Source organism: Littorina saxatilis, linkage group LG8 (assembly GCF_037325665.1).
Source record: "Littorina saxatilis isolate snail1 linkage group LG8, US_GU_Lsax_2.0, whole genome shotgun sequence".
Classification (NCBI taxonomy): domain Eukaryota; kingdom Metazoa; phylum Mollusca; class Gastropoda; order Littorinimorpha; family Littorinidae; genus Littorina; species Littorina saxatilis.
The window spans coordinates 15,856,150-15,883,649 of record NC_090252.1 but is presented as its reverse complement, the minus strand read 5'-3'; the positions used below and the strand labels follow the sequence as shown (position 1 = coordinate 15,883,649).

At 41.3% G+C, this 27,500-nt stretch overlaps 3 protein-coding genes and 1 long non-coding RNA gene across 4 annotated transcripts in view; all 4 read left to right on the top strand.

The window, feature by feature from the left end:
- The window catches only part of LOC138972908 (uncharacterized), a 10,898-nt gene extending 2,092 nt beyond the window's left edge, over positions 1–8,806 (top strand). Inside the window, exons 4-7 of the mRNA XM_070345574.1 lie at positions 4,376–4,543; positions 4,788–5,094; positions 5,617–5,811; positions 8,648–8,806. Coding sequence (XP_070201675.1) covers positions 4,376–4,543; positions 4,788–5,094; positions 5,617–5,811; positions 8,648–8,720 — 743 coding nt within the window. The 3' untranslated portion in view covers positions 8,721–8,806. The remainder of the gene's footprint in view (positions 1–4,375; positions 4,544–4,787; positions 5,095–5,616; positions 5,812–8,647) is intronic.
- LOC138972911 (uncharacterized) overlaps positions 1–16,076 on the top strand; it is a 48,981-nt gene extending 32,905 nt beyond the window's left edge. Inside the window, exon 2 of the long non-coding RNA XR_011457806.1 lies at positions 15,463–16,076. This is a non-coding gene — a long non-coding RNA (uncharacterized lncRNA). The remainder of the gene's footprint in view (positions 1–15,462) is intronic.
- LOC138974079 (tyrosine-protein kinase Src42A-like) lies at positions 8,849–15,147 on the top strand. Its single transcript, XM_070346778.1, has 5 exons — positions 8,849–8,853; positions 9,817–9,891; positions 10,248–10,322; positions 11,488–11,609; positions 12,104–15,147. Exons 1-5 carry the CDS (start codon positions 8,849–8,851, stop codon positions 12,301–12,303), a joined length of 477 nt encoding a protein of 158 aa, XP_070202879.1. The 3' UTR covers positions 12,304–15,147.
- An 819-nt stretch (positions 16,077–16,895) lies between the features above and the next one.
- The window catches only part of LOC138972885 (uncharacterized), an 18,851-nt gene continuing 8,246 nt past the window's right edge, over positions 16,896–27,500 (top strand). Inside the window, exons 1-5 of the mRNA XM_070345552.1 lie at positions 16,896–16,981; positions 22,808–22,883; positions 23,568–23,702; positions 26,063–26,266; positions 26,754–26,889. Coding sequence (XP_070201653.1) covers positions 22,814–22,883; positions 23,568–23,702; positions 26,063–26,266; positions 26,754–26,889 — 545 coding nt within the window. The 5' untranslated portion in view covers positions 16,896–16,981; positions 22,808–22,813. The remainder of the gene's footprint in view (positions 16,982–22,807; positions 22,884–23,567; positions 23,703–26,062; positions 26,267–26,753; positions 26,890–27,500) is intronic.

Below are 27,500 nucleotides of genomic sequence, written 5' to 3'. Positions count from 1 at the left end.
ATAGAGAGAGAGAGAGAGAGAGAGAGAGAGAGAGAGAGAGAGAGAGAGAGAGAGAGAGAGAGAGAGAACTCAGAACTTTATTACATAAGGATAAAGGTTTTAGGCTTAGCCTAATCTTCCAACCTGTCCTTGGAACATACCACAGAGAATAATTGTAAACGAAAGCAAAGACTGCGCACATACACACACACACACATCCACACACACCCTCGTTTACACACACACGCACACACAAGCTCACACACACACACACACACACACACACACACGCACACACACACACACACACACACACACGCACACACACATGTACACACACACATGCACACATATACACACGCTCGCTTACCTACACACATGCACATGCTATCATTTCATACCTAAAAAGAACAGTATCTAATCAAAGTATTAAACTAGTAAAACATCAAAATAATGATCAAATATAAACATAAACAAGTCGCGTAAGGCGAAAATACAATATTTAGTCAAGTAGCTGTCGAACTCACAGAATGAAACTGAACGCAATGCCATTTTTCAGCAAGACCGTATACTCGTAGCATCGTCAGTCCACCGCTCATGGCAAAGGCAGTGAAATTGACAAGAAGAGCGGGGTAGTAGTTGCGCTAAGAAGGATAGCACGCTTTTCTGTACCTCTCTTTGTTTTAACTTTCTGAGCGTGTTTTTAATCCAAACATATCATATCTATATGTTTTTGGAATCAGGAACCGACAAGGAATAAGATGAAAGTGTTTTTAAATTGATTTGGACAATTTAATTTTGATAATAATTTTTGACTCACATGCGAAGCAAAAGTGAGTCTATGTGTTCTGCGCGAACTTAGAATCCGGTTTCATTCTAGAATGGACCGGGTCCAGGTTGGAATTCTAACCCTGCGCAAGTACAGGGGTGCCATTCTAGAATGAAACCCTTGTTGCTGGTCCATTCTAGAATCGGCCGTGCGCAAGGTTGGAATTTGGGTCCAAGTTGGAATAGTCATTTCAGTTAGACTATCACACAGCCAAAGCCACAAATGTGGATTTTCTGTTTGTTTTTGTTTTTTGTGTGTTTGGTTGGGTTTTTTTCGGGTTTTTTACACTTTACTCAAAGACATCGTGAATTGGGATTGTGATGTTCTGAAAGTGATTACGATTTTGAGAGACACTCAGCACTGATCGCTACGAACGGAAATTTCCGGACTGACAGTGTTTTGCCGATCTCGCTTGTAACTTTTAATCTTATTCATATACATGAAGTTGGTCTTCTGAATTGTGAAGATATAATGTCAACTTTTTTTTTAAACCTGTGACAACAGCTCTATAACTCACTCTGTCCTTCTGTTGGTCTGTCTGTCGGTTAGTCGGTCTGACCGTCTGTCTGTCTGTCTGTCAAAAAAATTGTCAAAAAACCGGACATTTCCGAGAGGGAGACAGCGCTGACATTGCAAGCGGCCGCAACCGGCTCTCATCACAAAAACAACTGCCCTGCAAACAATACCGCCCTGGTAGTCCCCCTTGCTATGGTCTGCCTTTGTTTATTGCGTACTCAGGAGTGTCAACTTTCTTGACATGACATGACATCGCAAGATCGCCAAAGGATTTTTTTCAGGGGTAGACAAATCAGCCCCATTTTATCAAAGGGAATGTGCAGGTAGAGATAATTCAAGGGAAGACAAATCTGTCTTACCTACAAACATTACGGCCCCCTTTATTCAAGGGTTTCATTCTAGAATGGCACCCCTGTACTTGCGCAAGGTTAGAATTCCAACCTGGACCCGGTCCATTCTAGAATGAAACCGGATTCTAAGTTCGCGCAGAACATATGTACTCACCCGAGTCGTCCGTCCGTCCGTCCGGAAAACTTTAACGTTGGATATTTCTTGGACACTATTCAGTCTATCAGTACCAAATTTGGCAAGATGGTGTATGATGACAAGGCTCCAAAAAACATACATAGCATCTTGACCTTGCTTCAAGGTCAAGGTCGCAGGGGCCATAAATGTTGCCTAAAAAACAGCTATTTTTCACATTTTTCCCATTTTCTCTGAAGTTTTTGAGATTGAATACCTCACCTATATATGATATATAGGGCAAAGTAAGCCCCATCTTTTGATACCAGTTTGGTTTACCTTGCTTCAAGGTCAAGGTCACAGGAGCTCTTTAAAGTTGGATTGTATACATATTTTGAAGTGACCTTGACCCTGAACTATGGAAGATAACTGTTTCAAACTTAAAAATTATGTGGGGCACATGTTATGCTTTCATCATGAGACACATTTGGTCACATATGATCAAGGTCAAGGTCACTTTGACCCTTATGAAATGTGACCAAAATAAGGTAGTGAACCACTAAAAGTGACCATATCTCATGGTAGAAAGAGCCAATAAGCACCATTGTACTTCCTATGTCTTGAATTAACAGCTTTGTGTTGCATGACCTTGGATGACCTTGACCTTGGGTCAAGGTCACATGTATTTTGGTAGGAAAAATGTGTAAAGCATGTGAGTCGTATGGGCTTTGCCTTTCTTGTTATATATTTAATTTTCAGAGCTTGTTTTTAATCCGAGTATAACATATTTATATGTTTTTGGAATCAGCAAATGATGGAGAATAAGATAAACGTAAATTTGGATCGTTTTATACATTTTTATTTTTTTTTACAATTTTCAGATTTTTAATGACCAAAGTCATTAATTAATTTTTAAGCCACCAAGCTGAAATGCAATACCGAAGTCCGGGCTTCGTCGAAGATTACTTGACCAAAATTTCAACCAATTTGGTTAAAAAATGAGGGCGTGACAGTGCCGCCTCAACTTTCACGAAAAGCCGGATATGACGTCATCAAAGACATTTATCAAAAAAATGAAAAAAAACGTATGGGGATTTCATACCCAGGAACTCTCATGTCAAATTTCATAAAGATCGGTCCAGTAGTTTAGTCTGAATCGCTCTACACACACACACACACACACACGCACAGACAGACAGACAGACAGACAGACACACATACACCATACCCTCGTTTCGATTCCCCCTCGATGTTAAAATATTTAGTCAAAACTTGACTAAATATAAAAACAAAGCACCCGAGTACACAATGGAAACTAGACATCAGGGGCAGTTTATAGTGTGATCAAATGTGTGCGCAACTGCCTTTTAAAGGCCTTTAATGATGCGGATCGTTTGATTTCTATTGGCAAAGAATTCCACAGAGATGATCCTGAAAAAGCTAAGCTGGATTTATAAAGATCTATACGAGGAATTGGAGGAAGTAAATGTTGAGACCCATACCTCTTCGTAACATGTGTAAAATAGGATTGCACATAACTGGGCACATCACCATGAACTAATTTATACATAAAGACAGCCTTATTGTATGCAGAGATTAAGGGAGAGAGAGGGGGAGGGAGAGAGAGAGAGAGAGAGAGAGAGAGAGAGAGAGAGAGAGAGAGAGAGAAAGAGTGAGAGAGAGAGAAAAAGATAGAAAGTGAGGGAGAGAGAGAGAGAGAGAGAGAGAGAGAGAGAGAGAGAGAGAGAGAGAGAGAGAGAGAGAGAGAGAGAGAGAGAGAGAGAGAGAGAGGGAGAGGGAGATTAACAAGGGGACATGCCAATTGTGGGGGAACTCTAAAGAAAAGACAATTAAACAGATCCAGATATAATCATGAAAACAAAATACTTGTAGGCTGGGTATTGGGGTATATGTTTCATAGATTGTTATCACAACATACCATACTATACATTGGGATCTACATTTCAGTATCCTGATACACATTATACATATATAAACAACCAAAGTGATAAAACAAACTTGGGTGAACATTTGGATTTTCTGCAGGAGGTTGAATTCTAAGAGTTAGTTTTGGAACCTCAGTGACTCTGTATGGTGGCTCCTGGATCACTGTCTTGTTATAATTATAACCATATCTTCATATCTCTGCAAAGGCATTGTGTAATGTTTTATTGGTATGAACATCTTTCGTGTTCTGTTGTTGTTGTAAAACAGAGATTTATTCAATCATTATGTTATTTTGTTATTCTGTTCGGTATAACGTTATTTTTTAAATACTAATTCCCATATGTTTAAGTGTATGTTGTCGTTGTTCTTGTTTTGTTTGTTTGTTTGTTTGTTTGTTTGTTTGTTTGTGTTGTTGTTGTTGTTGTTGTTGTTGTTGTTGTTGTTGTTGTTGTTGTTGTTGTTGTTGATGTTGTTGTTGATGTTGTTGTTGTTGGTGTTGTTGTTGTTGATGTTGTTGTTGTTGATGTTGTTGTTGTTTCTGTTGAATGCTTATAATATTCCTAATTGTGATACATCTTCTAATGTTCTTTTACTTTTGAACCATTTTCTCCTCAATACATGTGTGTTTTTTGGTCTTAACAGACCTACTCACATTGAAAAGGAATCCCACTGCCTTCACAATTAACGAGACAGTGAACAGTGTCGTGGTTTTTATTCACAATGTGACGCTGAAAATGACAGGCTCCTACGAACTACACGTCTTAACCAAACCTACATGGCCCACGCGTGTCTGCAACCTGACAGTCAATGGTAATAATAATAGTCATTGTTTATGTAAATGTCTGTTACACGAATGGGCAAACAATGAATACATATTTGGTATTGTGGGCTTGAAAATAACCTGATACAACTGTAATGATTAAGGAAAGACGTACACTTAACCATTAAGACGAACATCGCAATATGATTTACTTTTGAAGAACTGACACTTTCATTTATGCGATTTACAATTATCTTTGTACCCCTTGTTTACAACATTATTGCTCTTTTACAGATATGAATAGCAACAACACTAACAACAACAACAACAACAACAACAACAACAACAACAACAACAATAACACTTCTGCCATAACGACCACGACCACCACCACCACCACCACCACTATCGTCTTGAAAAACGTGACTTCTACTGCTGAAAACAACTCCGACAGCAACGTCAATGTGACAGGGAGTTTGCTTGTCAATGTACAAGTTAGCAATACCTTCCTTGCCACAATCGTACTTCCAGTCTCAGTGGTGGCTGTGGTCATTGTAGCCATTGCTGTTTCTCTCTGCTGCTTTCGACACAGAATCAAAAGGTAGTCTCGACTTATTTCTTTATATTTTTATGGTTGTTTTTGTTTTTGTTTGAGTTGTTGTTGGTGTAGCTGGTGGTGTTTCCGTCGCGATATAACCTTCGTGGTTGAAAACGACGTTAAACACCAAATAAAGAAAGAATGGTGGTGTTTTTTTGTTTTTACCAATGCGGGATTTTCTCGATGTAGTGTAACTGGTGGAAGAATCCAGATTTTAATCAGTGTCATCATTAACTTCAGCACCCTCTGTTGATTATTGCATGACTATTTCTGCGCATACTTTGACTGCTGTTAACAGCGACAATTTGATACAGAAGAATAAGAAGAGGAGGAGGAAGAACAAGAACAAGAACAAGAACAAGAAGAAGAGAACAACAATACCAACCACCACAACAAAATAACAACAACGTAACAAAAAGACGATAACATAATGCATGGGTGCATTTAATAGAATTCAGGAAACTGTATTTTGCTTATGCTTGAAATGATAACATATGTTATATTCATTTGTTTCTCTATTTTCAGAATTTGCTCTGACTTCCGCCCTCGCAGTCATTCGTATTTAGTACAGAAAAAAGCAGACAAGCCTGAACCAGACAAGACAGAACTTGGTGAAGTTTTGGAAAACGCCACGGAAAATCTGGCAAAATCTCGCGACTCTGTGAACTATGAACAATACGTCAAATCACCCTACCCTCGGTCTCGCCACAAACACGCTGAGTAAGAGATTTGTTTTGCTAGTTTTGTAATGTTAATTTTGTTCTTGCTTGTTATTTTGTGTGATTCTTTCCTTGTTCATCCCCTTGCTTCTATTCTTCCCTGCTCTCTTTAAGTCTTGTTTTCGTCCTCCTCACTTCCTGTATGTAGTTGTTTCTTCAATGCTTCCTTCTTTTCTTCATTTCCTTCTCCTCCCTTTCCTCCTTTCTTCATTCCGTCTTGATTTCTTTATTGCTGTAGTTTCCTCCCTGCACACGTAATTGTTCAGCTTTTCTTTGTGTGTTTTCTTGTTCGTAAGCGGCACTATTTCATCCTGTTGTGAACTATTTCAAACACAAAGGCTACAACTGTTTTATTGCTTTTTCATATACGGTAAGCACATGCAAACACAGATTGTATTTCTCCTAGAAATTATCGAACGGTTTCATTCCATTCTCTCCAAGTTTGTAAGTGCCTAAGAGAGAGAGAGAGAGAGAGAGAGAGAGAGAGAGAGAGAGAGAGAGAGAGAGAGAGAGAGAGAGAGAAAGAGAGAGAGAGAGAGAAAGAGAGAGAGAGAGAGAGAGGGAGAGAGAGAGAGAGAGAGAGAGAGAGAGAGAGAGAAATAAACAGACAGACAGAGAGAGAAATAAACAGACAGACAGACAGACAGACAGAGATATTTACAGTCAGAGACGGAAAGAGAGAAAGAGTCCGAGGGGGGTGGCAGAGGAAAGGGGTGTGAGGACAGAAGGACAGACAGACAAACAACCGTAAAAAAAAACATAAACAGTTTCGTTGATTGATTGTTTTGTTGACTGCTTGATGCATTGACAACATTTCACCTTACACAAAAAGGCGATGTCAGAACAACCTGGACAGAGAAATGTCCCGGTAAGGTTGTTGCCTTCGTGCGAGGATTGCAAGCGACCTCCCAGCCTAAATGCGTATTAGTCATGAAACAGGAAAACTCTCACGCTTTCGTTGGTGGGTCTGTCTGGTTTAGCATATCCCAAGATAAGAGGTTAGGCTTTATGCAATTGCATTGTGAGTCACACCAAAAAGTGTGCCAAACATGAACGACCAACTGCCTGAGTCAAACTCAAAGAAAGAGAGTAACTCATGTGTAACCAGTTACATAAATTATACTGTACTGCGTGAAACCGATTAATACATATCGTTTGTATGTATGAATTGTATTTATGTTTTTTAGTGCACGTTAGTCATAAAATCGAGTTTATGTTTCTGAACTTTCATTACACTAATTTGCTGGTATGGAATACATGCTCTTCAAGTATTTGCATTTTTGTCAAGTTGACTTTGGAAGATTCAAATGAAAACGCCTGCAGCTGATTATCTCGGAATCCACGCTAAAACCCATCTACTGAATACTTGTTTTATATCTTTTGATTTCTTTAAAATGTATAGTAGACAATATTAATTATACATAGATCTTGGCTATCGTCTTAGCCATGTTGTGCAATTAACTCGTGGAGTGAAATCAGAGTGGTGAGGTGTGACAAGGACTGCACCTTTAAAAGCTTGCTCAGCGAACTTCAAAGGTAACCGAAGCTTTCGGGGGCTCTCATTTTTATTTAGCTGAATCAACATTACGTGTGAAGACTGGTGTGGGTGGGTTTAGACATACGAAACCAAGTACAGGTTGAGGGTGACACAAACTTTTATTTTTACCTCATGTGGAGAATCCCAAAACCCTTCCTTTATGTTGAGTTAGGAGTCACTGTCCCACTTAAAACACCGTTAGTCATTGATGATTCAATCTAAAATATGACCTCGATAATTTATAGTAAAATACGGTTCTTCCAAACGAGTCAGAGCATGTCATGTACAAGCACCTTTTTTTCCGAGCGTTGGAAAATACATTGCAATCATCGAGACTGCTTAACACATGGGACTATATTTTGTTCTTGTTGGTGTGTGTGTTGTGTGTGTCTCAGTTAATGTTACTTCTTATTTAAGATGTCAAAGTGGTTGCGACTAACTCGATTCTGTTCACTGTTGTGGTTTATTGTTGGTGTTTGTGTTCGCTCATATACATACACATGCACATACATGCTTACATGCATACCAATACAGACAGACAGACAGACAGAGACAGACACGCAGACAGACAGAAAGACCGACAGACAGAGAAAGAGACTCATATATAAACATAAAGACAGACAGACATAGATAGAGACAGGCAGGCACAGACAGGCATGCTGACAGATGCACAGAGAGAGAGAGAGAGAGAGAGAGAGAGAGAGAGAGAGAGAGAGAGAGAGAGAGAGAGAGAGATAGAAAGAGATAGAAAGAGAGAGAGAGATAGAAAGAGACAGAAAGAGATAGAAAGAGAGAAAAAGAGAGAGAAAGAGAGAGAGAGATAGAAAGAGATAGAAATAGAGAGAATGAGAGATAGAGAGAGAGAGATATAGAGAGAGAGAAAGAGAGAGAATGAGAGATAGAAAGAGAGAACGAGAGAGAGAGAGAGAGCGAGAAAGAGAGAAAGAGAGAGAGAGAGAGAAAGAGAGAGAGAGAGAGATAAAAAGAGATAGAAAGAGAGAGAAAGAGAGAGAGAGAGAGAGAGATAGAAATAGATAGAGAGAGAGAGAGAGAGAGAGAGAGAGAGAGAGAGAGAGAGAGAAAGAAACGGACAAGACGACAGACAAACCGAGAGAAATACATGCAGGCAAACAAACAGGAACAGATACTGACAAAAAGATGTTCAGATGGATAGAATAACTAACCAGATGATGCGGCGGACGGACGTGTGAACAGAAGCAAATGAGACCAAACAAGTAAAGATACGATTACGTTATCCTGTTCATACTAACAATCGTGTATTGTCCTCTCCTCATTTTAGCAGGCATGAAGTAAGCGGAAAACCATTGCTGGACACAAGTGACTCTGCACAAGACATTACCAACAAACTGTAAGCATATGCTGAAAGAAATTCTCCTTTCTGTTTGCTATTTTGAACGTTATGCATAGATAATTACAATAAACAAACTCAAAGGAACTCAAAAGCCTGAATTATGACACATAAGGGGGCGTCTTCGAGCAAATGTGGTTAGTTAACAGTTAAGGACTGGGTGGCCGAGTGGCAACGCACTTGTGCTCGGAAGCGAGAGGTTGCGAGTTCGACCCTGGGTCAGGGCGTTAGCAATTTTCTCCCCCCTTTCCTAACCTATGTGGTGGGTTCAAGTGCTAGTCTTTCGGATGAGACGAAAAACCGAGGTCCCTTCGTGTACACTACATTTGGGGTGTGCACGTTGAAGATCCCACGAGTGACAAAAGGTCTTTCCTGGCAAAATTGTATAGGCATAGATAAAAAATGTCCACCAAAATACCCGTGTGACTTGGAATAATAAGCCGTGAAAAGTAGGATATACGCCAAAATGGCTGCGATCTGATGGTCGATGTGAATGCATGATGTATTGTGTAAAAAATTCCATCTCACACGGCATAAATAGATCCCTGCGCCTTGAGTCCGAGTCTGGAGATACGCGCGCGATATAAGACTTCATATAACATAACATATACTCGTGCATTTAGGAATAACAAAGTTGTTTTGTCCTCTCTCTCGCAACTGTCTAGGCCGAAGGCAGTGGTAAACCCTTGCCGGAAGCTAGTGGCGATACACCCCCGTCTGAAGATACTCAGCATAAACCGTAAGTACACATAGCTTGCACGTATGCTTGTATTGTTTGTAACTTGACTTCAACATTGTTTTTACTTGATCGGGTAAAGAAGAAAAAAAGAATGTGTAATAATTGTAGGTGGTTCCGCTTTTGACAGTCAGTTTAACCGAAGAGATGTATAAAACACATGTAAGTAGGAAGACTCCCATACACCCACCCAACCAATCCCCTACCCCCTCTCCACACACACACACACACACACACACACACATACACACACACACACACACACACACACACAGAAACACGCACACGCAAAGTCACATATAATAATAGTGTTACCTCTAGTCTAGTTGTTAAAACCTATAACTATGGCTATTTTTTTTTGCAGGGACGAACGCGACGATAAACCGTTTCTTGAAGCTTGCGATACTGTGAATCCGTCAGACGATATTGACAACAACCCGTGAGTTTAAAAGGCTAAGTTTACTTTCATTTTAGATTTAAGTTTACTTTTAGATTTACTGTGAGGATAAGCGTGGAACTGACAACATCAGGTTATTCTCATTGTCATGTAATAAACTTGGCTATAGGCATGCTCTCACACACACATACACACACACACACACACACACACACACACACACACACACACACACCCACACACACACACACACACACATACACACACACACACATACACACACATACTTATACACACATACACACACACACACACACACACATACACTTGCCAAATAATGTTTGTTTCGATTTGCTCTATCAACTGAACTGTCATTATCCTCCGCATTAACTGTGCAGCTATGAAGACAATGACAAACCAAGGTCGTGTGGCAGTTCTGCTATTCGTTTGCCTGGAGACATCGATAACGTGCCGTGAGTATGCGTGACACAACGGCTAGTTTACATAAAATTTGGATCGGTGGGAGAAAAAAAACACCTGAAATGATTACTTGACGAAACATAACTAGAGCATGACCTTACATAATGTGTATATTACACGATCAGATGAATCAATTGTTGTTCATATTTCAATATCAAGGAGGCACACGCAAACGCTCTCTCACGTAAAGACATGCACCTACACAAGCACAGCCATCCGTATTAAACTCGCCCTCGCGAGCTGCACTCGCGCACGCTGTCCTTCCACGCCCAACCCAACCCCAACACTGAGACACACACGCGCGAGTATTGCCATTCAAACCCGATTTGCCTTTCACAAACATTACTGAGATCAGACAACATGCGTCTGTGTGTGGACTTGAACTGCGCAAGACAATAAAGGACGGAAGTTATGAAAGGTTTTTTTTTCCACACAGAGTCACAATAATGTTTTACTGCCCTATTCGAATCTGTTCGACAGCATACAGGCGCATGCAGTGTATAACCTTTGTCCATAATGTGCAAGCATTTATTGCACACACATCTGCAAAACCTTGACTTGGTTTTATTATCTGAATGTTGCTGGAACTAGTACACTTGTGTGATCAGGAGCATTCGTATCTCTCTCTATCTCTCTCTCTCTCTCTCTCTCTCTCTCTCTCTCTCTCTCTCTCTCTCTCTCTCTCTTTCTCTCTCTCTTTCTCTCTCTCTCTCTCTCTATCTCTCTCTCATAAAATAATAACATTTCAAATTCCATCTTTCATTTTAGACAGATGTTTTCCATAGACCATTCTCGTCATATGAATAAACTACCTAAACGCATTTCAAAAATGTTTTTTTTAAAGCAAGTCTGGTTTATTCAAGAAGCTTGCTGCGGAATTCTTTTCCTGCAATATTGAACATTATCTCTGTCAAAAGTCAACTAAAGGAGGACCTGTAAACTAAGTCTATAATTGCTTTCATGAATAAGTCACTCTTGATTTCGTCTGTTTATCTTATCTTATCTTATCTTATCTTATCTTATCTTATCTTGTCTGTTTTGTCTTGTCTTGTCTTGTCTCGTCTCGTCTCGTCTCGTCTCGTCGTGTCTCGTCTTGTCTTGACTTGTCTTGTCTTACGTATATCTCTCTCACATTTGCCCTTATTGTTCCTTTCACAGGTGGTACTTTGGGATGATTCCAAAGGAAGAGGAATTACGATTGTTGCTTGCGCCCGGAAATGGACACGGCTCCTTCATGATCAGAGATTCCAATTCCTTTGCAAACCAATACACTCTGGCAGGTAAGTACTGACTTAAGGTAAAATCAGCCAACGCGTTTTCTTGGTTACGTAACTTTCTATGATCATCCATACTGTATCGGCATGAAAAGAAAGCTTTTAAGCATAGCCTGACATTCTATGTTCAATTATGGACACTAAAAGTGAGTACACAAGCATGTCCAAGTACCCGGTTTACGTAACAGAATGAAACAGCGGCCCTGAATTTGGTAAACTGAGTCCGCAGTGCAGTGCCGCTCTTTGTAGTAGGATCCCTTCGAATGTTATTTAGTAGTAATTAGTAAATTAAACAATAACACATTAATGTGAATGTGCTGAATATTAGCACATAATAGCCATGTCTCGGACATCATATATAAAAAAAATCCCCTGACCGCTCATGTTAATATCTGACTCCCGACATGTCTGTTGGAATCCATAGTATTGCAGTGTCTTGTATGGCATTGCATTTACTCAAAAAACAGACAAAGATGAGACAGCATGTTCTGTCTTTGCAGTGAGGTTTGGCTACAGGGTGTCCTGTTACCGCATCAACCAGACGGAAGAACGCTCGGGCTTTTACATCGAGAATGGCGGTGTCTTCCCTACATTATCCGACCTTGTTGACTACTACATCGAGCACGCAGGCTGTCTACAAGACCCTCTCTTGAAACCTTGTAAGCGGAACAGAGACTCTGTGTATTTGGAAGCCGTTTGATGCACTGGGCATGAGATGCACTATTATGCGTGGTTGCATGACACTGGATGCATACAGCGAGCAAAAAGGTCGTCTTCGGGAATCTTTTGTTTCACACCTTGTGAGCTAAACGCAGAATCCGTATACCACAACGCTGCGTGAGACACAAGGTTAAGCATTTTGTAGAAGTCTTTGTTTAAACCTTGTGAGCAGAATGGTTGTACTGTAGCGATTGTGATACGCCAGGCAGGATATGAGCGGGAGTCTATGTTCACACCTTGCGAGCAGAATATAAACTTGCTGTACGTTCAATCTGTGTGATGCACAAAGCATGACAGTATCGGCAGTCTCTATTCAAACCTTGCAAGCAGAACAAGGAATCGTTGTACTTGCACTCTGTACGATACGCAAGGTAGGAGATATGTTATCCAAATGTATTGCATATGAAACTGGCTGCATAATGTGAACACACAGGCAGTCTTCTCTTTTCAAACCAACGAAGCAGAACAGAGAATGGATATACTGCCTGCTTATCCCCCTTCGTGTGTACACGTACGCACAAGACCAAGTGCGCACGGAAAAGATCCTGTAATCCATGTCAGAGTTCGGTGGGTTATAGAAACACGAAAATACCCAGCATGCTTCCTCCGAAAGCGGCGTATGGCTGCCTAAATGACGGGGTAAAAACGGTCATACACGTACAATTCCACTCGTGCAAAAACACGAGTGTACGTGGGAGTTTCAGCCCACGGACGCAGAAGAAGAAGAAGAAGGATGTACTGCCTATCTATGCATTGAACACGGTACGAGATACATTACTCAGTTTGTTTGAAGGAGTTATTTTCCAACCCTGTGAAGGGAACGCAACATTATTGCAATTCCAAGCCTTTGATACATAAGGTATCACCTTTTTCAGATTTGTCACCAGGTTGTGTGTCATAGAGACAAGATACATTCGTCAGTCTTGTCACATGAAACTTGTTTCTGCTATGCTTGCAGGTGTGACGGTACCGCATTAAACGCTCAGTCATTGTTTTGATACAGTGCAAGGCGCCTCTGCAAGTTCCAAGTTAATAACGCGCTTTGATACGTTTGTAGGAGTCACGGTTTCCGAAACAAACTTGCAAGAAGGAGTTCAAGCATTAATTACAATCTACACGTGTATATATATTTTTCTTCATAAAAATGTTGAAGTATGCAACCATATTTTTTCAAGGATGCGCAATCATGAAAGACGTCTATGAACAGAGCCGAATAGCTCTGTCAACAACGAATGTAGCTCGTAAATAGACAATGTTTGTAGAAAACTCTGTCGGGTTTTGTAATTGGGTGTTGACAAGTTTATAATCTTCGATTCATTGTTTGGAAGGGACGCAACTCTTCCACGACTAATACAAACCCGGCAGGTTTATTTTAGCAGTTTGTCTGGCAATTGTTGTTGTTGTTGACGATGTGCTAAATTGTATAAGTTGATGCCTTAATTACAATCTATGTAGTGTTTTGCACAACAACTGACGAGGTCGTACATGATATATGGCCATCATAGCTATCACACAAATTAACTTGCACATGGAAAGTGTAAGAACGACATCCGCTTAGTTGTAGAATATGTTGTATACATGCGTGTGTGGTTGTCAATAATAGTTTACAGTCACTTTATACAGTGTGTTTTGTTGATAAAGTTTCATACAAATATGTTCCTTGTTTGCTATCGACGTGATTTGTTGAAGAATGCGTTTCTTTGTAGTGTCACATTGGCATTCACATCTTGATTGTTTAAAACAAAAGTCTTTGCAGTAATTTGTTTTCTTCCTTTGTTAATAGACAATGGCTTCTTTATGGTAGTTGTAGCTGTTGGCTATGTGCACACACAACAACTTTATATGTAAAGAAAAAATACAAACAAATCTGAAGTTTTCACAATCACATTATGAAATTTAAAGATGTGTCACCGGTATTGTTTTTAGTTGTTACATAAGGTTGACAAAATACTTGCTTACCATTCAATGTTGGTGCCTATAGTTATTATGTAGTGTTATATTAAATTACTGTAACTTTTCACTGACACGATATATGACCGGCACGGTTGGCACGGTTGGTCTAGTGGTAAGGCGTCCGCCCCGTGATCGGGAGGTCGTGGGTTCGAACCCCGGCCGGGTCATACCTAAGATCAAGACTTTAAAATTGGCAATCTAGTGGCTGCTCCGCCTGGCGTCTGGCATTATGGGGTTAGTGTTAGGACTGGTTGGTCCGGTGTCAGAATAATGTGACTGGGTGAGACATGAAGCCTGTGCTGCGACTTCTGTCTTGTGTGTGGCGCACGTTATATGTCAAAGCAGCACCGCCCTGATATGGCCCTTCGTGGTCGGCTGGGCGTTAAGCAAACAAACAAACACTGACACTATTGTTATTATAAACAAAAATATAAAAAAAACGTTAGACGTTCACGTCGGTGTTTTATTCTAGTTTAGATTTCGACCACACAAAATTAATATGAGCACACGAACATGTGTCTTTACTGAGATTTGCTTGCAACATGTTACAGTAGAATTGGCAAGTATTGTTTAACAGTAAACAACAGCACACACGCACACATCATCTGAAATTCTACATTTTGAGTTATATAATTATGTGACCCTCCACCACGAAATGAGTCGCATGTCACCTCGCGCGGTTCTGCGCTAGGCTTAATATAAGTCCGGGGAGTGTCTTGTAACAGTGTGAGGGTCACCTTAGTCACAGGCTTATAACTCAAACAGTTTTCACTCTTTTCTAAAACGGTTTTCACCACTGGATAGAGCATACAAAAACTCTTTAGGAAAATGTAAAAATATGAAAATCATACTCCCCGCGGGTTAGGGGGAAGAATTTACCCGATGCTCCCCAGCGTTAAGTGTTTCTTGCATAGAATATAGTCAATGTTTGTAAAGATTTTAGTCAAGCAGTATGTAAGAAATGTTAAGTCCTTTGTACTGGAAACTTGCATTCTCCCAGTAAGGTGATATATTGTACTACGTTGCAAGCCCCTGGAGCAATTTTTTTATTAGTGCTTTTGTGAACAAGAAACAATTAACAAGTGGCTCTATCCCATCTCCCCCCCTTTCCCCGTCGCGATATAACCTTCGTGGTTGAAAACGACGCTAAACACCAAATACAGAAAAGAATGAAAATCTTGCAAAGGTGACATGCGACTCATTCCGTGGTGGAGGGTCACATATAATATTTTAGAAATATACTTTGCAAAGAAAACATTATGATATTACTCAAATTACAGCATTACAACTCAACCAAAACAACACCAACAACAACACAACAGTAGCAGCAACAACAGCACGTGTTTATTGTATACAATTCGAGACAACGTTTTGGAAAGACACTCACATAATTATACCAAACAAATGCAGTTGTAATCATATAGTTATGATGCCACTGTCATCGATTTTAAACTCATAGGGTAGAAACACACGTCTATTCAACATACTAAGCTCGTTTCTGACTTTGTTAGTACATCGAGGCACTCGGTGATGACATTTAGTTTTGTGTTGGAATGTTGCAGCTTCTGGTCTATGTGCCAGTGTATTCAATCTTTTTGTTAGTATGATTTGATCCGTATGGCAAACAAATGAAAGTGAAGCAAGATGAATCCAATGTGGGCATGATGTATATTCTAGACGTTAGACACAAATAAAGTGAGTATATTGTCTGCCTCTTGTAGCTGTGATAATGTGTGTGCTTCCTTTCTTTTTAACGATATATCTTTCTTTATTCAAAAGGATTAATAAACTTGAAATGTGTGTGTGTGTGTGTGTGTGTGTGTGTGTGTGTGTGTGTGTGTGTGTGTGTGCGTGCGTGTGTGTGTGTGTGTGTGTGTGTGTGTGTGCGTGTGTGTGTGTGTGTGTGTGTGTGTGCGTGCGTGCGCGCACACGTACGTGCGTATGTGTGTGTGTGTGTGTGTGTGCGTGCGCGCATACGTACGTATGTGTGTGTGTGTGTGTGTGTGTGTATGTGTGTGTGTGTGAGCATGTGCATGCAAGAGTGTATGCGTGCGAGCGTGTGTGTGTGTATGCGTGTGTGTGTATATATATGTGTGTGTGTGTGTGTGTGTGTGTGTGTGTGTGTGTGTGTGTGTGTGTGTGTATGTGTGTGTGTGTGAGCATGTGCATGCAAGAGTGTATGCGTGCGAGCGTGTGTGTGTGTATGCGTGTGTGTGTATATATATGTGTGTGTGTGTGTGTGTGTGTGTGTGTGTGTGTGTGTGTGTGTGTGTGGGTGTGTGTGTATGTATGTGTGCGCGCGCACGCGTTTGTATGTACGTTTGTTTGCGTGTGTGTCTGTGTGTAGCATTGATCAGTAAACAGAAAACAAAACGGCACACATGCAGACAAACACATAAACACACAATTGCCAACGTATTGTTTCCTGTCTTGGGTCACTGTATCTGTCACACACTCATCTACATGAAACAATATATCAAGCTCTTTAATCCACAGCTCTTCTGAGTTGTATTTCGTACCTGTCCACATATTCAAATAACATCGGTCTACTCATTGCGCTAAGCCATTGACGTCGTTCACTACTTTCCAAGAAAAGAAATATAGTTTAATGCAGGCTGTCACTTATTTGTGTATGCTCAGTTTGTGCGTGCTGTCTGGCGACGGTTGTGCAGTACTTTCAATCGTGTGCAACGAACGACTAAAAGGTAAGGGTCTCTTCGACCTACGAATGTGTAAGATTTATACAAACGTGTACTTACACACATACACACACACACACACACACACACACACACACACACACACACACACACCCACACACATACATACACACACACACACACCCACACACACCCACACACACACACACACACACACCCACACACACACACACACACTGACACAAACAAACACACACATACGAACACACACACACACGAACACACACACACACACACACACACACACACACACACACACACACACACACACACAGAGATATTTCACGATATCAGTGTAAGTATGCACTTGTAAAGCACAGTATGATGTACCTTTTGTGATCGTGCTTTCAAGACATGTTATGCTGATGTTGTCGTTTGTTGTGAAAATTGCTTACATTAATCAACTGGAATTCTTGTTCGTGAAAGCATACTAACACAGTCACCCCCCCCCACCCACCCACCGTGCCCACCCACCCACACACACACGGACGCAAGCACACAGGCACGCACGATAAAAAACAAGAGGCGAAGCCTTCAAGGCTCACGTAAGAAATAGACAAACAGTAACACAAACTCAATCACTCCGTCACACATACACACACACGCACACACACACGCACAAACGCACACACACATACACACCCACACACACAGTAAGCTTAGGTGACACTGTAGCGTGGGGAGCCTGTCCAGAATTATGCTTAGACCCAAAAAAAATGGTTACAGAAAGTTTTTTTGTTGCAACGCATTTAGATAGCCTGTCTCAACATTCCCAACGAGTTATACCGTTGGCAGCCTCTGCATAACTTTTTTATGACGGTTTGATTACGTCACATATAAAAACCCTTGTTTCTGCCAATAACGCCGCAAAATTCCACTCTACGCCGCTTCATTAGCCTACCATCATCTATAAGGAACACTTTATTAAGCCGGTGGACGGACAAGGGTCAAGTGTATGTGCAGACTAAGAAACGGTATCCATGTCCCACCCCCGTGTCACCACAGTAAGACGTAAAAGATCTTGGTCATTCTGCTATTAGTGCAGTTAGCTGATTACACCTTAACACGCGCACACCTGGTTAGCACCACTCTTGTTGCTGCAAGCTTTCATTTGGAGGAAGCTACCCGAATTTCCCAGCCCTGGGATAATAAAATAATGAAAATGAAATGAACAATAACGCATTGCAATGCGTTGTTCACGTACGGACGATAAAAGAAATACGCATTCTTTAATATGACTATACCTATTCCTATCCCTTTGTCTTCTTCAGCAGAATACTTCCTAGGACGGCTTTCATTCAAAGTCATCTACAGGTGAAGAAAAGAGTGCATAACACAATAGGCCTACCGTTTGAGGAAAACATGATGGTTACGATGTTTCACTCTCGATTTCAAAAGACGGTAGAGGCGAGTTGCAGCAGCCAACACCGCGACATTCCCCACATCCAGATGTGCACTCTAGTCCGTGTTTCCTGCAACTACACCGCTTTGTGTCACAACCACTTTTGCATGTGCAGCGAATCACCTTTAACACATCGGCTGGTGCTGCCGGCAGATCTGTTGTCACTGGAACAAGGATGCCATGCTCAAGTTTCCAGCCGTAGTCCGTGGGATCCATGGCCACTTTGAGTCCCATCCATTCTTGTACTTGCAAGTACACTCGCATGCTGTAGAATCGGGCAGCTGCTGAGGTGGGTGGCAGAGTGTGAATTTGCACAGACGTTGTTCCAACAGCTACCTTTGAACAGAAGAGTCAGTAGCGAAGTTCATCGAGACCCTCTCTGGAACTACCGTTGTAGAGCAGCACTAACGCCTTTTCACCTGCTGATAGGATATCCTCTAAGGTCGCATTGTCTTGGAGGAACACTTCAGCAAGTGTTTGCAACTGTAGGTTGTTTCTGAGTTCCTTCATCGAGGCTGCTTCTAACTCTAGAACACCGTGAAGCTGCACAGCAGTGTCCTTATTGATGCTCAGTGCGTCAACTTGGTTCACATTGAGTTCAGACTCGTAAGGGGTCGAAAGTGTTTCTGTCTGCTCATCTTGCGTGTTTTTATCTCTATTCTTTTCTGTGTCACTTTCGGGCAGTGGCAGTGGCACACGGAATATGTCAGACAGCAACAGCATAATTAGTGCTGCGTCAACAAGTATGTGTCCTCGAACGGCACGCAGCACAGCTTTCCCTTGAAGCATGTTGCTCGCTGCGTTTGGTGCGTACACAGTAGACAGCACTTCATGAAGACCCGTTTCTTCCATCAGATGGCCAATACACGCCAGGAAACTCATTTCCAGATGGAAGGGTCCAAGGCGAAGGACAATGGCTTTGAGGTCGCTGCCATCTGGCTCACTGGAGATGATGCCAAGAACTTTCCACTATAAAGGTTGGTCAAATGTCAACACAGGTGTCGTGTTGCTGCGCTTTGCCTGAGCACTGATGAAATGCAGGGTAGAAAATATGCACGAGGTGTCACTGGGATTCATGTCGATCATCGGCATAAATATTATGGATGACTGTCCTGGATATCTGCCCTTGTGGATGGCTTGCATGAAACCAGACCAAGATGGTCTGTCGGGTTGCAACAGCCAGCAAGCTTTCCACAGCAGATCCACCTTTGATGTTACATCTTCTACAAACACGTTTTCAAGATGTTCAAATTTCAGCTTCAGCAGGCCATCACACGCTTGTCTGTTGTAGTACTGAATGTCAACTTTAGCTCTTTTCACTATTTCTTCTGGCTTGACGTCAGTTCTTCTTCTGATCCTGTCTGTTTTCCCGATGGTCGGAGTGACAGTGGCGATCATTCCCATTCCATGAAATGTGTTGCACCCGTCAAGTGTTGCTGTGTTGTGGTCGAGGTTGTCTGCGATTTATTGGGTAAAATGGCCATCAACTTGAAACGCAACGTTGTTTTCTGAAACGGCAGCATTCATTTCATAGGTCAGAACCTCCTTGTACGATGAACAGAATCCCAGAGAATACAATGTGTCAATGAGAAACTTTGAATCAAAACAGTGATGCATTTGCACAGCTAGTCCGATCTGCAGGGGACACAGCAACAATCGTGGGCGAGATGCCTGCATAATTGCCTGTCCAATCGATGAGACTTTCACGCTGGTTTCCTTTCCACTGAAGATGTTTTCAAGAAGAATCTGTAAGGACTTTGGAACAAACTCTAATTTGGCGCCACGCGATGAAATGTCATCATCACTGGGGTACATTGCACGGGATGTCGGCACTGCTCTTATGTCATTCTTTAGCAGTTCTGCAGCGGTTTTGAGAATCAGCTCTTTCTGTGCATCCTCATCTTTGACCTTTTTTGCATAAAAGTTATGAAGACTTGAAGAGGCTGTCTTCCTGAATGTTACGACATTTGACTTGCCGTTGACTTCCGTGACGATGAGCTGCTCACCAAAATAATTTTGAAGTTCTTGTTTCATCGTCGGGTGGCTATAAGCATCATCTGTAAACTCCTTCATTTTGATAATCAGGTCGTTCACTGTTATCTGTTCGTTTTCATTTTGAACCAGGTAGGTAGCAACTTTCTCCAACGCTTCAGCTTTCCTCTCATTTTTCGGTCGACCAAGTTTCACCTGTTTGTTGACTTGATGCGACTGAGTAAACTGTAGTGGTCTTTTCCTGCTCCGAAAGCAAAGACTACAGTTTTGATGGTAGACTGCATCAGCAGCTGGCAAATCTGATACAAACTCCAGTCTGCTTCGTACAATGTCTGCCCATTCATCACAGCGCTGCGAACAAACTTGAAAAATTGTGCGTTCAAAGTCAAGTGTCCTAACTGGATACACTTTGGGACGAGAGCGCGAGTCAAGGTTTGCTTCCTTGCCGCAAAAAAGGCAACATTTAGCAAAGTCAAAACATTATTACTGTGAGCACAAATTCTGTGCTAGACTGATTTGATAAAGCGTTCTATTTTTCTGCTTTCTTCTTCAAAACGCTCTGAATGTTACGTGCATTCGTGTAATTGCGACGACAAACCTCGTGCACTGCTTCACCTTCTGATAGACAAACGGCATCACCACGTTCCAGACTAGCCTTGTTTATGGTATAGATCTCTTCCTCTGTCTGTTGGCACAACAGTCTTCTCTCCAAGGTTGAGCGGATCACCACACAAAACACACAGCGCCATGGTTTGTAATTGAAACAAAAGCTGCAAAATACATTAAACTGAGTATGAGTCATTCTGTGTTATATCACTTTAGACATTTAATCTGGCAGGGAATCACACACACACACACACACACACACACACACACACACACACACACACACACACACACACACACACACACTCACACTCACACTGCATACACGCACGCACCGTCACACACACAAACGCACACAAACGCACACGCACACAGACTCGCACGCCCAGTTCTCAACAAGGCAACGTTAGAATATACATGTAGCTAAATTACCTCATTGTTTGATCATGAGAAGTACAATAATGTCTTTTTTCCGGTGAATCTATTTTATACACAACACTGTCTCAGCAGCTTTAGATCTGTTTCGCGAGCCATACTTGTGACCTAAAAAAACATTAGCGCCGGCGTGAAGGTGAAGGTCGGCTTAAACAATTCGGTCCTATTTACAGTAAAATACAGATATTTAGCTACTGCTGATTATCATCCTCTTGCGCATTCCAAGAAAAGTAGTCAACTAGATCATTTTTATAAAGAAAAAGACAAAAAAAGGAATTAAAAACATATATTCGAGCGAACACTGCAGCGTATTACAGACTGTCAAAGCATCGTCTGCTGCAGTATCAAATCGATCGCTTCCAATCGCTTCCGATCGTTTATTTGTCCTATAACAAAGTAAAACCTCGGAAATATTCATTGATATTGCAAGTGTTTAGTGGCAACTTTTTAATTCAAACTATAAATCGCACAAAAAAGACGAAATACTTTACTTACCAAAGATTTGTTGACGTGCAGAGTTCTGCTTCAAATGCTCGCGCAAAACGAAGTTGTAGTTGTCTCCCATGGTAAACAAATCACCCAAGCTATGGCTGGCCAGTGAGGGCACATTAAATTCTACCGTTTTTCAACTTGAAAATTCTCCATTATGCAGAGGCGTACATAGGTATAACATGATGCAATTGTTAGATCTACATTCACTTTACCATTTCCATTCGATATCATTTCTGTAACCATTTTTTTTACCCCTTTTGCCCCGTTCCCCAGGTTACTGTGCAAGAAAGAGAGACACTAGATCTAGATCTGTCTGTCTGCATGTAGCCTACTTACAGGGACACGACTGCCAAATAGTCTCGGCCCGCTCAAAATAACAATGACCGAGACCACACACACCACGCGAGAGAGAAAGACTACAGGGAGGCATGCCGTCATGATGCATTAATTGACGTCAAACACTTTTGACCGTGACGTAATCTTATGCGAGCTTTATCCATAGTCTTGGATAACCACTCACACATAGACTCGGAAATGTTAAAGTTTCTACCACAGACATACACACGCACAAACACACACACACACGCACACACACACGCACAAACGCACAAACGCACAGACAGACAAAGTTACGATCGCATAGGCTACACTTCGTGAGCCAAAAAACCAGACAGAGGGAGAGAGAGAGAGAGTCAGACAAACACATAGACACACAGACACAGAGAGCCAACGCATGCGGGAAATCATTTATGTGCAATCAGCGTATTAATTTATCGTGCGCGAGATCGTTTTTCATTCGACGTTCTCATGAACGCTTGTACAGGGAGAGTTTGCTTCAGTAACGCTACCCAACTTCTGTCTTATGTTTATTCCTCCATTTTCAGTGAGCCATGCAGAAGAGAGCAATGTTTTTCCTTGCACGTTTCTCCGCGTTACTTTACGTAGCAACAACCATTGAAGGTAAGTGAATGATATAATGCAATATATGATACGTGGAGTGGAACAAAGATCAAATAAACCAAAATGGAACGGTTGCAAAAATACATTTGAAATGTAAATGTATTAGGTCAGGGAAGCACAACTCGCAAAGTTTGCTTTGGAAACAGTACAGAAACAAAACTTAGCACAAAAGTGTATCCAGGGCTTCCCGCGGACCCAACGTGCCTCAACTTTAATTTTAAAGAGGGACCCCCTGAGCAACGTTCTTCTTCTTCTTCTAGGTTGGAATATTTTCCAGCATGACATTTCAAAACCTTGTTGAATGGGATACAACACACACACACACACACACACACACACACACACACACACACACACACACACACACACACACACACACACACACACACACACACACACACACACGGCCCAGCTGCATCTGAATCGGTGTCAGCCTTCTTTCTGATGTTGTCCAAGTTAATATTAAATTTGTGTTTGGAGTAGACTGGACTTAGCTGACGAGTCTAAAATTAGTACCTGGGGTAGCAGGGTAACGGACATTGCATGCGTCTCGGGACCCAGTATTTTCATGAATTTCTAGTACGTGCTTGCGGTTTCTAATGCGTATAGGTCGCAGGGCAGAACCGTTTGGGGAGCCCTGACAACAAAGGAATTATGCAATAATGTATATGTGTTCGCTTTCAGGAGGTCATAGAGATTGCAGAATTGCACGGGCAACTGAAGGAGACACAGCGAAGATGACATTTTTCATCAGCCCTGAAATAAGTCTGTCCACTGATCCTTTTTTTGCCTACGTGATACGAGAGAAAGATACAACAAGTGCGTTGCCTTTTTTATATTTAGTCAAGTTTTGACTAAATATTTTAACATCGAGGGGGAATCGAGACGAGGGTCGTGGTGTATGTGTGTGTGTGTGTGTGTGTGTGTGTGTGTGTGTGTGTGTGTGTGTGTGTGTGTGTGTGTGTGTGTGTGTAGCACGGTGAAAGTTAATGTGAGCGTTACACACACACACACACACACACACACACACACACACACACACACACACACACGCACACACACACACACACACACACACACAAACACACAACAGTTGCCTTAACATATCATTTCACGTCGGTGACAATGAACCATCGTCTAATCGAAGCTGAGGTCAGACGTAGAACTACTCAACAACTTAGTTCGGTAGTACGAACAAGATCCCGTTTCCCTCTCTGTATCCTTCCCAGATTTAGACAGATCAGACGTTTATTGAAAATTAGTCTTTTTCCTCCTCTTCCTCTTGTTTTACATTTAGTCAAGTTTTGACTAAATGTTTTAACATAGAGGGGGAATCGAGACGAGGGTCGTGGTGTATGTGTGTCTGTGTGTGTGTGTGTCTGTCTGTGTGTGTGTGTAGAGCGATTCAGAGTAAACTACTGGACCGATCTTTATGAAATGTGACATGAGAGTTCCTGAATATGATTTCCCCAGACGTTTTTTTAATTTTTTCGATAAATGTCGTTTATGACGTCATATCCGGCTGTTTGTAAAAGTTGAGGCAGCATTGTCACACCTTCATTTTTCAATCAAATTGATTGAAATTTTGGCCAAGCAATCTTCGACAAAGGCCAGACTTCGGTATTGCATTTGAGCATGTAGGCTTACAAATTTATTAATGACTTTGGTCATTAAAAAGCTGAAAATTGTAATTAAAATTATTTTTGTATAAAACGATCCAAAATTACTTTTATTTTATTTTTCATCATGTTCGGATTCCAAAAATGTATAAATATGTTATATTCGGATTAAAAACAAGCTCTGAAAATTAAAAATATAAATATTATGATTAAAATTAAATTTCCGAAATCATTTAAAAAACAATTTCATCTTTTTCCTTGTCGGTTCCTGATTCCAAAAACATATAGATATGATATGTTTGGATTAAAAACACGCTCAGAAAGTTAAAACGAAGAGAGATACAGTAAAGTGTGCTATGCAGCACAGCACAACCGCTACAGCGCTAAACATGTACAGGCTCGTCACTTTCACTGCCTTTTGCACCAGCGGCGGACTACGGTAATTGTGAAAAAATCCAGTCCGTTCAGTTTCATTCTGTGAGTTCCACAGCTTGACTAAATGTAGTAATTTCGCCTTACGCGACTTGTTAAAGCGTAAGATTAACCATATTGACTTTGGTTCACGTGTTCCTTTTTCATGTTTGTTCATACGTTACAGTCTTTAGCAATACGTTAATGTAATATGATATACGTGTGTCTGCTCTGCAAGGAGCAATGTCCCATTCTGCAGTTTGCATTGAATACGAATTATAGCAGTACACTTGATGTGAATCGAGGTATTATATCAGTTGCATAATTCATATTCTCAATATCAACAGATAGTATATAGGTAAAAGCTGTGCGTTTAGAAAATATAAAGTCACACAGTCTGAATGGTCATTCTACAAAAAGCAAACTGGTCATTGTTTAATAATCCTCATAATACATTGCCACATGACATATAATGCAGTACACAAACAAAACATAAACACTACATACAATCGTCACCGTTCCCGAGTCAACGTCTAATCAAACTCTTTCCGCTTTTGCAGACATAAATAGTTTGCAACCATACTGGTATTAGCTTAAAGCCATATGTACTCGATGACTATACACGCTAATTGCTTTACCAACAGCTGGAGACAGACTAAATTAAGTTCCCTGCAAAATATTGTGGTAGGACCCCTTAAATGTTGAGATATTTGAATTTTCATTTTGATCTGGATCGTCCTATTTATAGATTTGGCAACACATGTAACGTTGATGCAAGGAAGAGAACACCGCGGCTTTGTTGACATCCTCACTTTTTCAGAGGCTAGAACAAGCTGTAATGCATGTATTATGGTCCGCGCATGGTGACGTATCGTCATTATATGGTCTTATGGTGCGTTTGACATCGATTGTGGGCAAACTACACTTTGTAAACACGGGAGTGCGTTAGTATGCCTTTAAACAACACCAACGCACGCCTGCAGAAAAACAACATGATTTCACTAAACCGAAGATCTTTAAAACATATACTCCATACTAACATGAACAATAGCCTTCATACATGTGTTTGATTGGTAATTCCTTTGTTCGTTCAAACGATCGATCAATATTTCATTTTGATTTGCTTGCTTCGTGGTGTGTGTGTTTTAGACACCCTGCAGTGTGAACGCAGAAAACCACTTTCGAACATTTCATGTGAAATTCTGAAATTGCAAGTACAGACAGAAGGTATAGTGAACAGCAGTCTTACAATAGTCTTCAAAAACGTGAGTCAAGACATCCAAGGAACATACAGAATGCACGCCCATTTCAACGACTCCTGGGACATCGTGAGCTGTAATCTGACGGTTAAAGGTAACTTTTGTTTGAATGGTTAAAGGTAATTTCGTATTGCAGTCATACACACACTCACACACCCACCCACACACAACACACACACACACACACACACACACACACACACACACACACCCACCACCCACACACACACACACACACACACACACACACACACACACACACACACACACACACACACACACACACACACACACACACACGTACACACTTACATACTTCTTAATATGTTACAAATGTAAGTTGTGAGAATCGTATTTTGATGACTCTGAATTCGTGTCAAAGATCTAAACACAAAGTGTACGTTCGTGTAATTTGATTACTGTGTATGTGTTTTTGTGTGTGTCTGTGCGTTCTTGCGTGCGTACGTTCGTGCGTGCGTGTGTGCGTGCGTGCGTGTGTGCGTGTGTGCGTGCGTGCGAGCGTGCGTGTGTGCGTGCGTGCGTGTGTGTGCGGGTGTATGGGTGTGGATGTGTCTGAGCAGCAGGTGTAAACAGCACTGACAGAAGCACCAAGGGCAGTAGCACCATAACAGTCGTCGCAGTCATTGTGTCGCTGGTCATTTTCAGCGCGATAATTGGCATTGTTGTGCTCTGTTACCGTCGACCCGGTCTGAGAAAGTGAGTGTGTTTTATGAATACTTCGTGTTTTGCGCATGTTTCCAGTCAAATAATTGTAAGTCATACAATACGATTTATAAAAACCAAGGCTAATATAGAAAGAATAAATGTACTACTTTCAACCAGTCTGTTGGTATAGGGTGGTCCCAAAAAAAGGCGACACATGAACATGCTAATCACTTCTACATGTATTTTAAGTGATTCACTTTGTATTTGGTGTAGGCCCTACAGTTAAATCCAGCTATTACTTGATCATATCATCCAGTTTCAAATCCGTAGGTCAAGTGGTCTGACTTCTGAGCTCTTTCGCAAACATATGTAAATTCGACGATCGACCAAACAGTAGGAGGGTCGACACTGAGCACTTGCAAGTGGCGCGCGCAATTTATCATCACCATGCACACATTCCTGAATATTGGGCATGACCTGATCCTGCATGCCTGTAATTGCTGTCTTTAAGTCACCGATTGTCTAAGTTAGTTTGTGTACATTATTTCATTCAGATAACTCCAACTGTAACTTTCTGGAGGATTTAAAGATTGAACGAGTGTGGCTATTGCTCAATGCCATTCCTGTCACTGCTGAGTCGATCCCCGAATTTGAATATTTTT